Source organism: Chiloscyllium punctatum, chromosome 6 (genome assembly GCF_047496795.1).
Source record: "Chiloscyllium punctatum isolate Juve2018m chromosome 6, sChiPun1.3, whole genome shotgun sequence".
In the NCBI taxonomy this organism is placed as follows: domain Eukaryota; kingdom Metazoa; phylum Chordata; class Chondrichthyes; order Orectolobiformes; family Hemiscylliidae; genus Chiloscyllium; species Chiloscyllium punctatum.
In genome coordinates this window covers 34717814-34733164 of record NC_092744.1, presented here as the reverse complement: position 1 = coordinate 34733164, position 15351 = coordinate 34717814, and the positions used below count along the sequence as shown (strand labels likewise).

The 15351-nt window shown below is 40.2% G+C and overlaps 1 protein-coding gene across 1 annotated transcript in view; it reads right to left on the bottom strand.

The window, feature by feature from the left end:
- Window positions 1-397: 397 nt before the first annotated feature.
- psmd1 (proteasome 26S subunit, non-ATPase 1) overlaps window positions 398-15351 on the bottom strand; it is a 100004-nt gene continuing 85050 nt past the window's right edge. The window contains exons 20-25 of the mRNA XM_072572401.1: window positions 10510-10679; window positions 9387-9479; window positions 6386-6487; window positions 6086-6241; window positions 1480-1631; window positions 398-626 (exon numbers count right to left, since the gene is read on the bottom strand). Of these exons, the coding sequence (XP_072428502.1) occupies window positions 1485-1631; window positions 6086-6241; window positions 6386-6487; window positions 9387-9479; window positions 10510-10679 (668 nt within the window). The 3' untranslated portion in view covers window positions 398-626; window positions 1480-1484. The remainder of the gene's footprint in view (window positions 627-1479; window positions 1632-6085; window positions 6242-6385; window positions 6488-9386; window positions 9480-10509; window positions 10680-15351) is intronic.

Below are 15351 nucleotides of genomic sequence, written 5' to 3'. Positions count from 1 at the left end.
CCTTCTAGATATTGAAAAGATTCTGGGAGTCAGGAGATGACTATTAATCACAGAAAATCCAGTTTCTATACACTATTTTTGTAACTACCGTATTTAAAGGTTGGTCCAGATATAGTTCTGTAGGATGCTAATGGTTGAGGGTTGGTGGTCGGCAATGGTAATCCTTTTGAATGCCCTGAGAAAGTGGCCAAATTCCCTTTTATTCAACATGGTCATTGACTGGCATTTGAGACACACAAATGTTACCCACCACCAATCAGCCCAAGTCTGAAAGTTGCCCAGGTCTTGCTGCATGTGGGCAAGGACTGTTTCATGATCTGTGAAGTTGCAAATGGGATTGAACTTCGACTCTATCCAGGAAACTGAAGGGCCAATAGCAGAATTAAACTCGGCAGAATTTTCTTCTACATGAAAGTGGTTTATTGAGATCATTAAAACATTTCCAACTTTTACAACATGTAATAAATCTATTGCAGCTGTATTGAGGGTCACCGTGACAAACGTGAAATTGCTGCAGCCCATTCTGCAGAAGCAGGTTGTGGATTACACGCCTTGAATGGACATCTTCAATAAAACTAAAGTGTTGGAACAAGGTGAGCGGATCTTCTGAATTTCCATATACAACTCTGTGGAAGAATAATAGGAAATAAATATAATGAGCCTTACAGAGACTTCATTGCAAAAATATTTTGTTTAGTTTTGTGAATTTTCAACCTAAATCAATCTTCATGCCAACTTAGAAGTACTTTTTTTTAAAAAATAGTAAAATCAGAAACAACTTTCAGCCAAATTCTCTTCATTCCTTATGACAATGAAACTGTTAAGTGTTCCACGTGATGAAACATGGAACTGGATGTTGGATGAGCATGGTCATTAAAATAAAGTAACTACAAATCCAGATTTATCTTTTTTTTGTCGTGTTGCTGGTTTTCTAAAGATTCCCAAAAACAAGCTATTGAGAAATCCTTTATTCATTTATCTTATGTTATGTATAATCTCATCACATGGACATTGTCACATGGGAGAGTTTGGAACAGCAAGGTTTCTAAACTGGGACTACTGCTGAGAATTTACTCAAGCAAAACTGGAGAGCTTGCCAGCACAGAGCACCGGCAAGTTTCACTTCCTACCCCCGAGTGGCATCCATTGTTTCTAGCCAACAAGTTCAAATGCCTGAATGTCCCAATATGGTGGAATTGATGTTTTTCAATACTCCCCTAACAAAACTGTACTGTCTACACATTTATATAGATGAAAAGAAAGACCTCCTAACTGCAACTCATTGAGCTGAGGATGAAGGTGGGATGAATATAGGGGTTTGCTGAAGAGAAAATAAATTTAGGTTAAATTGTATATTTTAGAGGCTGGAAGTTTTAAACAAATTAGAAGGTATCCTCCAGCAACTTAACAATTCTGTGCTTGTGAGTTGTCATAATGATGAAAAGATCAGAAGAATGTTTGCCAAGTTCTAACACCTACTTTGCTTAATCATCAATGTATTCAAATGGCTCTGGTGGTTCCGGTTCTTCTTCTTCTTCCTCAATTTTGGGTCCATGCGCAGCGACAGGTTCCACAAGCTCCTCTGTGTCTTCACTGGTATCCTTTAGAATTATAATCCCTCCAATTGACAGCTGCAACAATAGATTTTTGTCACATTAATACCAGAGCAACAAAACTCATGAAGAAGTGACTTTTTTTTTTAAGAAGAAAAATCTAAAAATCTAAACAATGCAGGTTTCTTCATTTTGCAGAATTTCAAAAGTGAAAACAAACTTATGCAATGATTGACATTGCTGGATGAGGATATGTAATGCATTTTACAATAAGACTGAATCATATCTTCAATATCAATAAGGGGACCAGGTCAGCCTTCATTGCCCATGAATACAAGTTAATAAATTCACAAAGCTTTTCACCAAATTGATAGTTTGATCAATAGTCTCCAACATAGAGTCATAGAGATGTACAGCACAGAAACAGACCCTTTGGTCCAACTCATCCATGCCGACCAAATATCCCAACCTAATCTAGTTCCACTTGCCAGCAGTCAGCCTATATCCCCTAAAGCCTTCCTATTCATATACCCATCCAGATACCTTTTAAAATGTTACAATTGTACCAGCCTCCGCCACTTCCTCAGGCAGCTCATTCCATACATGCACCACCCTTTATGTGAACAAGCTGCTCCTTAGGTCTCTTTTGTACATTTTTCCTCTCATCCTAAATCTATGCCCTCTAGTTCTGGATGCCCCCGCCCCAGGGAAAAGATCCTATCCTATCCATGCCCCTCATAATTTTATAAACTTCTATAAGGTCACCCCTCAGCCTCTGACGCTCCAGGGAAAACAGCTCCAGACTGTTCAACCTCTCCCTATAGCTCAAATCCTCCAACCATGGCAACATCCTTGTAAATCTTTTCAGAACCCTTTCAAGTTTCACAACATCTTTCCAAAAGGAAGGCGACCAGAACTGCACACAATACTCCAAAAGTGGCCTAACCAACCGTAACATGACCTCCCAACACCTATACTCAATAATCCGACCGATAAAGGAAAGCATATCAAACACCTTCTTCTCTATCTTATCGGCAACTCCACTTTCAAGGAGCTATGAACATGCACTCCAAGGTCTCTTTGTTCAGCAACATTCCCTCGGACCTTACCATTAAGTGTATAAGCCCTGCTAAGATTTGCTTTCCCAAAGTGCAACACCTTGCATTTATCTAAATTAAACTGCATCTGCCACTCCTTAGCCCATTGGCCCATCTGATCAGGATCCCAATGTAATTTGAGGTAACCTTCTTTGCTGTCCACTGCACACCTCTAATTTTGGTGTCATCTGCAAACTTACTAATTATAGCTCCTATGTTCACATCCAAATCATTTATATAAATGACCCAGCACTGATCCTTGTGGCACTCCAACTGATCTTTCCGGCAAGGTTTTTGTTAAATATCTCCATTTACAACTCAGCACGCATATTTTTCTTTATTCTATTCAAAAGATCTGAGAAGATCATGCAACCACACATTAAGAATTACAGTGCATATTGGTAATTATAGACACTGGATGACCTAAATTCAGGAATTCCTGAAGGGCTTATGCCCGAAACGTCGATTCTCCGGCTCCTTGGATGCTGCCTGACCTGCTGCGCTTTTCCAGCAACACATTTTCAGCATATTGGTAATTAGCCCAGCACCAAAAAACGATAAAACCGCACCAACACTACAAATCTGAAAAGTTAACTCCAAGTGATGAGATTTTAAGCCAAGGTCCTTACGTTCCCTCTTAGGTGAACATAAAAAATCCTATTACACTATTTCAAAGAAAGGCAATACCTAGTCAGTATTAATCCTTAAAACAACCACAGATGCCTTCCAATTTGTCTTTCTTGTGAACTGTTTCAATTCTGTGTATTCGAAACATCCCCTTCATTATGTGCTTCTACATCACTATTGATCTACCTTTTAACATAATATGGCAGTTCACTTTAGCTTGCTCTGCTTTCATGCCCTTATAATTGCCTTACTTAAATTTACAATACTAGTCTTAGTCCCAGTCTTCTTCCCCTCAAACTCAATGCAAAATTCAATCAATTATATTATGATTGCTGCTACAAAGGGGCATTTCTACAGAGGTAATTAATTAATCCTATCTCTTGAACAATACAAGGTCTAGTATTACTTGCTCAAAGATGTCCTGTTCTCAGAAACTATCCCAAAGGCATTTTATGAACACCTCACCTTGGCTACTTTTGTCCACCTGATATTTTCAATTTAACATAGTTTAAAACTCCCTATAATTATTACTGTACCTTTCTGACAGGGTCCTGATTTTCGTTCCTTTATACTCCAGCCTATAGTGTGGTTACTGTTAAGAGACTTGCACACCACTCCCACAAATGACTTCTTGTCTTCATCATTTCTCATCTTTAACCAAACGTTCTACACTCTGGTTTCCTGAATTTAGGTCATCCAGTGACTATTAAGCTAATACCATTATTAATTAACACAGCCTCATCTTTCTTTTTTTTAAAATCTTCCTAGTTTCCTAAATACCCTTCAATATTCAGTTCCCAATTAGTGTCATCCTGCAACCATCACACTTATTTGTGCCCTCTGTTCATCTGTTTTGTTACATGCTACTGTATATGTGTGTATTAAGATACAGACCCTTTCTACTTCCCTAGTTATGCGGCACTCAAGAACAATCCCAACACAGTTCAGGCTTAGATCATTCCAAGGGTACAGCCCCCACTTTCCAAAGGCCTCTCAGTCAGTCCTTGAGCCACATATTCACTCCTCTGATCTTAACTGGTTAATAATTTAACAGGAAATAACTCCACTGACATATTCCAGAACTACATGCCTAGTCCATAGAGTCATAGTTATTTACAGCATAGAAAAAGAGGTTTTTCTGCCCATAGTTCTTGACCAGTGCAGAATCAATCACCTAACTATTCTAATTCCATTTTCTAGCACTTGGCCCATAGCCTTGTTTCAAGAATATGGTGCAGGAAAAGCATGGCAGGTCAGGCAGCATCCGAGGAGCAGGAGAATCTATGTTCTGGACATAAGCCAGTCATCAGGAATGAGCTTGTGGGCCAGGTGGCTGAAAGGTAAATGGGAGGGAGGTGGGGGGGGAAACAGGGTAGCTGAAGGTGGGGTAGAAGGGGATAGGTTAGAGAGGAGGGTAGAGCGGATAGATGGGAAAGATGATGAATAGGTCAAGAGGGCAGTGCTGAATTGGAGGCTTGGGACTAGGATAAGATGGGGGATGAGGAAATGAGGAAATCGGTGAAATCTACATTAATTTCATGTGGTTGCAGGGTCCCAAGACGGAAGATGAGACATTCTTCCTCTCAGCGTTGGGTGGTTAGGGTTTGGCAATGGAAGTGGCCCAGGACTTGCATATCCTTGGTGGAGTGGGAGGGGAAGTTGAGTGTTCCGCCACGGGTGGTGGGGTTAGTTGGTGCAGATGTCCCAGAGATGTTCTCTGAAATGATCTGCAAGTTGGCATCCTGTCTCCCTGATGCAGAGGACACCATTGTTGCATCTGATGCAATTTGGCTCTTGAGCTTGGTATGCCATTCAATAAGATCGTGGTTGTTTTAATTGTGGTCTCAAATCCACTTTTGTGTCTATCCTCAGATCCCATAGTGATCGAAAATCTCTTTCATTCACCCTTGAATACATTCCAAATACCTAATTATCACTGCTTTTGGGGAAAGAGAATTCCACAGGCTAGTATGTCCCAGTGAAAAATATTCTCCTAATCTCAATTCTTTGGAAAGAGACCTCTGATTCTTAAAGCATGCCCCTACTTTTATCTTTCTCATAACAGCACACATCCTCCTAGTATCCATCCAACTAAATCCCCCAAGATCTCATTTCAAAAAGATCACCTCATTTTTCTAACTCCAATGAGTACAGGCCCGATGTATTTAACCTTTCATCATTAGAGGAAAGAATTGAGTGACCCTTTACTGAACGGTTTCAAAAAGATACCAAATTATTGTCTGATTCTGTGCAGGAGTTGAGGGTGTGGTAGCAAGATAGAGCGAGGTGTTTGTAATATTTTTGTGGAATGTGACTTGTTATCTTGATGTTGCTAATGAAAATCATGTAGATGAGAAACAAGAATGAGAGACAAGAATAGAAATTTGGACAATTCCAGAGGTAAGGAGCAGGGGATGGTAAGAGAAGTTACTGCAGGAAATTCTCTGTTACAATTATATCAGTGACAGTAGATATTGGTAAAGTGGGTTCCATACAATTGAATAACAGAACACACGTCAATGGTTGAGATCTTCAGAGCGTTTTACCTATTGAAATCTGCATGGTAAAAATTGATATAAAGCAGGTGATATTGTATGAGCCACCTGTTTGATTTAATCAAACTGAATATGGGCAAGGAGTACAATTGGCAGCTGATGTGATAATTTAAATTGAATTTTAACCCCATATTTTCAGTCAAAATTCTTTATTCAAAAGTGGTTTCTATAATTGTTACAATCATCAAGCAGAGTGACTCTTAATTTATGTATTTTGCACCAACTGACAGCAATTTTAAAAAAAATTACTCACAGGTTTAAAAGGTTGATACCTGCACCCCTCTGGCATAACCAAGACTTTAAGTTGTGCAGGCATCACTCGGGCAGGGTTCTCCAATAACTGGCTACTTGGCTCTGGCTCTTTTTTCTTTTCCTTCTCTTTATCTTCATCCTTTTTCTCAGTCTCTTCCTAAAGATGATGAAAGAAGGGAAATCAGCATATAAGTGTATTGAAACGACCATGTAAACCTCGTATAAGCATCAGTTTATTCTTGTTCAAAAGCAACAAAACAATAATAGATCATTGAGTGATGTGTGCTCAGTTTGTACTTACAACTTCCATTTTCTCCTCCTCTTTCTCTTTTCCCTTGTCTTTTTCCTTCTCCTTCTCCTTCTTCTTTGCTTTGGCAGTGATTGACAGGACAGCTGTGGAAACCTGAGGGTTTAACAGATAATAGTTTTCTGATCAAGCCTAACAATCATAGAATTAGAAACTGAAACAGAAGTGCTGAGTCACAGGTAAACAGAGTAGGGAAGGCGGCATTTGGTATGCTTGCCTTTATTGGTCAATGCATTATGAGTGTGGGGAGTTGGAGCTGTTCAGGACATTGGTTAGGCTACTTTTGGAATATCGTGTTCAATTCTGGTGTCCCTGCTATAGGAATGATTTAGGTTAGATTCCCTACAGTGTGGAAACAGGCCCTTTGGCCCAACAAGTCCACACCGACCCTCCGAAGAGTAACCCACCCAGACTCATTTCCCTACATTTACCCCTGACTAATGCACCTAACACTATGGGCAAATTAATTTGGCCAATTCACCTGACCTGCACATCTTTGGACTGTGGGAGGAAACGCATGCAGACGCGGGGAGAATGTGCAAACTCCACACAGTCGCCAGAGGCCAGAATCGAACCTCGGTCCCTGGCACTGTGAGACAGCAGTGCTAACCACTGAGCCACCGTAGGTGAATGGAAACTTGAAAGAGCTCAGATCAGATTTACAAGGATGTTGCCAGGGTTAGAGGGTTTGAGCTATAGGAGGTGGTTGAATAGGCTGGGGTTGGGGCTATTTTCCCTGGAGCATTGGAGGACAGCGGGGGTGAGCTTCGAGAAGTTTATAAAATGATGAGGGATATGGACAGGGTGAATAGACAAGGTCTTTTCCCCAGGATAGGGGAGTCCTAAACTAGAGGGCATAGGTTTAAGGTGAGAGGGGTAAGATATAAAAGGGATCCATGGGGCGACGTTTTTACAGAGAGGGTAGTGTGCGTATGGAATGAGCTGCTACAGGAAATAATGGAGGCTGGTACAGTTGCAACATTTAAAAGGCACATGGAGAAGTATATGAATAGGAAGAGTTGAGAAAGAGAAGGGCCAAAATCTGGTAACTAGGACTACATTAATGGGAAATATCTGGTTGGCATGGACAAGTTGGACTGGAAGGTCAGTTTCCATGCTGTACATCTCTGTATTTGCAAAATAAGTTTAGAAAGATTTAAGACTGTAAAAATTTTAGAAGTCCAAGTTAAAATTCAAGACGGCAACGAAAACAACAGCAGCTATAGGTCATCTACAAACTACTGAAACAATAGAGCAGCTGTCAATGGTTGAGATATTCATGCTCTGCAACTTCTGAAAACTGCAAGGTCAAAATTGTCTTGGGTGACAACACAAAACAGGTAGCTTTTATTGGCCACCTGCTCATTCTAATAGAAGTGAACATGGGCAATGAGATGAAAAGTGGCTGAGGTGACATCCATCTTATTACAATCTTTTGCTACAATTAAGGTACAGATTAGATCTTCTTATTTAAAAAAGGATTGAACTTCAAATCAGAGAAGATATATTTAATTCCTGTGTTGAAGTAGTTGCCTGATGTAGAAAAGCTGGACAAGTTGACTTTGTGTTCACTGGAGTTTAAAAGAATAAGAGTGATTGTATTGAAACATATAAAGATACTGAAGTCACGTGCAGATTGGATGCTGAGAAGATGCTTTGCCTTGTGGGTGAACCAGGATTGAGACTGTGGCGCTGGAAAAGCACAGCAGGCCAGACAGCATCCAAGGAGCAGGAGAATTGACGCCTCGGGCACAAGCTCCTCATCAGTTTCTCCTAGTTGAAGAGCCAGGGTGCTCAGTTTAAAAATTAAGATGGTGATGAGAAGAAATATTTCCTCTCAGAAAGCAGTTAGTGAAATTCTCTTCCCAGAAGATCAGTGGAGGCAGAATAACTGAGTATTTTTAAGTCTGCGAGGAGAAAGTGAGGACTGCAGATGCTGGAGATCAGAGCTGAAAACGTGTTGCTGGAAAAGCGCAGCAGGTCAGGCAGCATCCAAGGAACAGGAGAATCGAAGTTTCGGGCATAAGCCCTTCTTCAGGAATGAGGAAAGTGTGTCCAGCAGGCTAAGATAAAAGGTAGGGAGGAGGGACTTGGGGGAGGGGCATTGGAAATGCGATAGGTGGAAGGAGGACAAGGTGAGGGTGATAGGCCGGAGTGGGGTGGGGGTGGAGAGGTCAGGAAGATGATTGCAGGTTAGGAAGGCGGTGCTGAGTTCGAGGGATTTGACTGAGACAAGGTGGGGGGAGGGGAAATGAGGAAACTGGAGAAACTTGTCTGATTTAGATAGCTATTTGATTAACAAGAAGGTCAAAGGTGACAGGAAATTGATAGGAAGTAGATAGGAAAGTTGAGGCCACTCAAGTCAGCCATGATCTTATCAAATGGATTAGCAACTTTGAGAGGGCCGAACAGTCTGCTCGTATGTACCGTTCCTCAAAGAATAAATATTTTCGTTCTTCAGTTTCTAGCTACAACGTGACTGCTTTGACAATGGCAAGATTGATTAAGCATTCATGCTTAAATCAATCCACTGAGTTACAGATGTTTTGGACAGGAAGACTTGAATAGTCAAGGTCTTTTCCCCAGGGTAGGGGAGTCCTAAACTAGAGGGCATAGGTTTAAGGTGAGAGGGGTAAGATATAAAAGGGATCCATGGGGCAACGTTTTCACAGAGAGGGTAGTGTGCATATGGAATGAGCTGCTACAGGAAGTAATGGAGGCTGGTACAGTTGCAACATTTAAAAGGCACATGGAAGAGTTGAGAAAGTTCCTATTTCAAAGCTCAATAAAATTCATAATGCAAATTCAAGTCCATTAAATCGAAAGAAAATGCATTAACAGGTTTTCATACTTAATAACAAGGGAACAAGAATTACATGAAAAAACAAAATCTCCACAGTCAATATAGTCTTCAATTCTCCTCTAATTATACAAATGGATTACAGAAAGTTTGCCTTGCATCTTGATTTGAATGAAAATGGTATGTAAAATAAACCTTTTCTTTTTCTTTCTCTTTAGGAACTTCCAGGGGAGCAGGATAGGCAAATGTTGATGGCTTACAATTTGAACGGTACTGAACTTTAGGCATCTGTGAACAAAGAATATCATACACATATTCAGAAAGAATTGAAAAAGCTGTATAAGTAAGGGTAGAATAAATGTTTAAATATGTTGGAACAACTACTTTTCCCAAGTTCAACTACTTTGAAGAAAAACAAATTTGCATATGTATAGCACATTCACACACCCAAGGATGTTCCAAAGTGCATTAGCCAATTAAGCGTATCTGAAGCATAGTTATTGTTGTAATGCAGGAAATGTCAGCTCATAATTTACTCTAAACACTGTTTGAGGTTTCATGGGATATTTACATCCACCTGAGAACACAAACAGAACCTAACTTACTGTCTTATCTGAAAAAGACTACCTCTAGCAATCTCTCTGCATCAGAATAAATTGCGCGGTAAATCCCGGGAATCTGAGTTGAATCTACAGAGATGAGTATTCCATTACAGCCACAGCTGACATGAATGGGTATTTAACTATCTCCTTCTGTACTTCTTAGTCTTCAATCATTTGTATTGAAACACCACATAATTGTATTTTGAGTCTTTTACTACATGCTGCCGAAACTTATGTAGAATCCCAAGGCTGAATAACATTAACTATTTTTTGTCATACATTTGTACCTTACTAATTTCAAGTTACAACCAATGGTCTGCATGTATTCTTATTTAAAAATATCCAAATTAATTTTCTTTTGAAATGAATGTAATTGCTTCTCCTTTCTGTTGCTGAAAAATAACATACTGTCAGATTGTTGCCAACTGAAGAGTTCAGAAAATTTAACTAGCTCTTAATTGACCTACCACCTCAGCTTCAGAAGACAAGGCAAAACAGCCAGCTTATGACTGAGTAAGCATGTTCATGCTACCTTAGCAGAGTAGCATACATCTTTTGAGGCTGAACCAGAAGGAACATAGATCTATCATACCATCACCACAAACAAATTTATGAACAAGTGCAACAGTAAGTAAATGGAATGAAAATAAAATTGAACATAGCTGTATAGAGTAGCAAGGAATGAAAAACAGATGTTAACAAAACAACTAAGTTACCTTGAGATCCTTGTTAAGCCCAATGACTGCAGTTGGAGTAAAGGCCAGAGACAAGAAGTGTGAATGAGGAAACCAGAACCAGAACTGGGTAAATACCAGCACCCCTACCACTGAGGGCATATGGGTGTGACCTGTCCGTGACTGGAGTGAAATGGTCATGTTGCGCCCACCTACAAAAAAAGGAGAAAAGTTTACATTAGAACACAGAACATTACAGCGCACTACAGGCCTTTTGGCCCTCGATGTTGCGCCAACCTGTGAAATCAATCTGAATCCCAACTAATCAACGCTATTCCATTCTCGTCCATATGCCTATCCAATGACCATTTAAATGCCCTTAAAGTTAGCAAGTCCACAACTGTTGCAGGCAGTGCGTTCCACATCCCTACTACTCTGAGTAAAGAAACTACCTTTGACATCTGTCCTATATCTCTTACCCCTCAATTTAAAGCTATGTCCCCTCATGCTAGCCATTTAATGAGTAAGGCTCTCACTGTCCAGCCGATCTAACCCTCTGATTATCTTATGTCTCAACTAAGTCACTTCTCAACCTTCTTTTCTCTAACAAAAACAGCCTCAAGTCCCTCAGCCTTTCTTCCTAAGACTTTCCCTCCGTACCAGGCGACATCCTAGTAAACCTCCTCTGAACCCTTTCCAAAGCTTCCACAGTCTTCCTATAATGCAATGACCAGAACGGTACACAATACTCAAAGTGTGGCCGCACTAGAGCTTCGTACAGCTGCAGTATGACCTCATGGTTCTGAAACTTAATCCCTCTACTAATAAACACTAACACACCATATGCCTTCATGACAGCCCTATCAACCTGGGTGACAACTTTGAGGGATCGATGCACATGGACATCAGATTTCTTTGCTACATTACTAAGAATCTTACCTTTCACCCAGTACTCTGCATTCCCGTTACTCCTTCCAAAGTGAATCACCTCACACTTTTCTTCATTAAACATCATTTGCCACCTCTCAGCCCAGCTCTGCAGCTTATTTATGTCCCTCTCTAATCTACAACATCCTTCTGCACTATCTACAACTGTGGCAATCTTAGTGTCATCCGCAAATTTACTAACCCATCCTTCTACGCCCTCATCCTGATTGTTTATAAAAATGACAGACAGCAGTGGACCCAAAACAGATCCTTGGGGCACACCACTTAGTAAGTGAACTCGAGGATGAACATTTCCCATCAACCACCATCCTCTGCCTTCTTTCAGCTAGCCAATTTCTGATCCAAACTACTGAATCATCTTCAATCCCCTGCTTCCATATTTTGTGCAGTAGCCTACCATGGGGAATCTTTTCAAACACCTTACTGAAATCCATATGCACCACATCAACGGTTTTACTCTCATCCAACTGTTTGGTCAGCTTTTCAAAGAACTCAAAGATTTGTAAGGCACAACCACCCTTTACGAAACTGTGTTGCCTATCCCTAATCAACTGATTCCTATCGAGATGATTATAAATCCTCTCTCTCATAACTTTGCAGTAAAGCACAATTATTGATTTGAATGATCTTAAGGATGCAAGACAAGAATAAAGGTACTGGCATGCACATGGATGTTTTTGTATCAAAACACACTGATCAAGTAAAGCATATTCAGTTCAGCTTTATTACAATACTTTGGTTGCTGGACAAAACCGACCAAGCATGCTGGTCTCCCTCCTGTAGGAAGGATGTTGTGAAACTTGAAAGGGTTCAGAAAAGATTTACAAGGATGTTGCCAGAGTTGGAGGGCTTGAGCTATAGGGAGACGCTGAACAGATTGGGGCTGTTTTCCCTGGAGCGTCGGAGGCTGAGGGGTGACCTTATAGATATTTATAAAATCATGAGGGGCATGGATAGGATAAATAAACATGGTCTTTTCCCTGGGGTGGGGGAGTCCAGTATTAGAGGTCATAGGTTTAGGATGAAAGGGGAAAGATTTATAAGAGTTCTAAGGGGTAACCTGTATAGAATGAGCTGCCAGAGGTAATAGTGGAAGCTGGTACAATTCCAACATTTAAAAAGCATCTGGATAGATATATGAATAGGAAGGGTTTAGAGGGATATGGGCCAAGTGTTGGCAAATGGGACTAGCTTAACTTAGGATATCTGGTTGGCATGGATGAGTTGGACCAAAGAGTCTGTTGCCGTACTGCACATCTCCATGACTATGACTTTATTTTCTGGGAATTATATTTACAAATTTGGATTTTGTTCAAAAACAATCAGATTATCATCTTATTCTTTATTGCGTGTCAGAAGGTATAACATAGGAACATACAAAATTAAAAGCAGTTGCCCACTCAACCTCTTAAACCTGCATCACTTAATAAGATCATGGCTCATTGGAATATATCTGCCCCCATAATCTTTTATCCCCTTATTTATCAAGAATCTATCTACTTCTGCCTTACAAATTATTCAAGGAGCCTTTGTGGAAGAGCTCCAAACAACTGTAACCTTCTGAGAAAAAGGTTTGCATCTGTTTTAGTGATCACTTGTTATGAAATAGATCCCATGTTATATGCTCTCCTACAAGTAGAAACATCTTTCTTCTGACAAGACCTCTCAAGATTTCATGTGTTTTAACCAAGTTGGCTCTTAATCTTCTAAACTCCAGCAGATACAACCTAGCAAACATCCTATGAACTACTTTCAAACATTTACACCCTTTCTTAAATGAGCAGACCAATATTGTACACAGGACTCCAGATAAAAATTAATGTAACTTAAATTCAGCATGCAAGATGATTTCAAGGTAAACACTAGATCTTCCAATAGTAAATATTTCATTCAAGTGTTGGATATTAACAGAGTGGCTGTGACTGAGGCAGCTTCGAGACCTTAAGAGTACGAAGACCTTAAAAGCCCCTGAAGCAACTCAACCTTAAGCTAACCTATTAAGGTGAACCTTGCGGCGGTTATCAACTGCATTCAAATATATTTTCATTTTTTTGAGAACCCAAACACTTGATTTCTATGTTTAGGATCAAGGGGTAGCAATAAACAATTATAACAAACACTTTAGCTGATTGCAGGGCAAAAGTGAGGGCTGCAGATGCTGGAAATCAGAGTCCAGATAAGAGTGGTGCTGGAAAAGCACAAGAAATACAGGCAAACCTAGTGATTGCCAGCCAATGAAGAGGATTTATAACATGGTTTAAAAAAGACATGAAATCAAGGTCTGTGTGTATTCTTAGATGAATGTAAATGATCAAGTCAAAGAACTGAGGAACTGCACCAGTGTGCTGGCAAACATTTACCCCTCAGCCAAAATCTAAATCAGATTATTTGCCCACAATGGGAGTTAACTATGTGTAAAATGACTACAGCACTTCCCACATTACAAGCGTAATTACAGCTCAAAGTATTTCATGGTATAAGTCCTTTTCAGAACAACCATAGATTTAGATAGATGGAAAGTAAGGTTGCTTACTTTCTGACATGGAAATCTTGGGAAGTTTACTTCCAGGGATGGATGTCAAAGTGTGTGGGGTAGGGTTGACACAAATAGTAAGAGATACAAGAAAATTATCAAACAGGACCTTGATTATGATTAAACTGATAGGTTGCACGGTGGCTCAGTGGTTAGCACTGGTGCCTCATAGCACCAGGGACCCAGGTTCGATTTCAGCCTCGGATGACTGTGTGGAGTTTGTACATTACCTCCGTGTTTGTGCGAGTTTCCTCTGGGAGCTCCGGTTTCCTCCCACAGTCCAAAGACGCGCAGGTTAAGTGAATTGGCCATACCAAATTGCCCGTCACATTCAGTGATATATTAGTCATGGGAAGGGTAGGGGAGTGGGTCTGGGTGGGATACTCTTTGGGTTGGTGTGGACTTGTTGGGCCAAAATAGTCAGTTTCCACCCTGTAGGGATTCTATGATATTCTATGGAATAGCAAGGTCATGTGAATTAGGAGATTGGGGGGTGGTAGTGAAACTGGGTAGGAGATTTCACATGATAAGAGGTAAGGTTCTCTTATATAAGAGAGAATTTACATGGTTGTAACAAGGCTAACAATGCTTCAATCGCATGTACGATGTTGCCAGTCATGAGTCAAGATTCCATTAAACTATAATTTCAATACAACCCTGTGCTTTAAGCTTTTGGGAGGCATTTATTGATGATTGGATATTTTACAAGGAACAAACTGAGGAGCAGTGATTGTCATCAGCTGACATTCCAATGGACAATGGTGGGTGGAATAAAATGGAATGGCAACATAACCGCTCACTGGCCACAAAGAATGGTGAGAGAGATCAATAAGACAATTAAAATTGCTCATTGTAAGGAGGTAGCGGTGGCTGATAAATTGGGCCCTTTGTCACAAACAGCAATTGTTAGCTGGAACTGGAGACAAGTAACAAGGCAAAGCAATAGTGAAGGTCAGATGGGTCTTCTTGAATTATTGAAGGACAATAAAAACTAAAATTGTCAAGTCAATGAAAGAGCATTCACCAATTAAATGATACGCTCACACAAGTGACAAATTCAATAATAGGCATGGCATTCTTATAGCTTGAGAAAATATAGAAAATTGTCTGTACATTCCTAATCTTTAAAATTAGACGTTGATCTCAGTGGTGAAGGAACATCAATTAATATTCACCTCACTAACAGCGGTCTACAGATATTTTATGAGCTTGTTATGTGAGATTTCTTGGAATGTGGCATCTTTTCCACCATGGCATACTCTGGAGGGATCTGTGACATGACACAGAAGGACAGGCATAATTAGGCTTATTGACCAAGTAGGTTCTTGAGTGGTTTTACACAGGGAGTGAGGAGTAGAGTCTTGGAATGTTTGGAATCTTAGAAGTGGACCAAACCTCAAGGT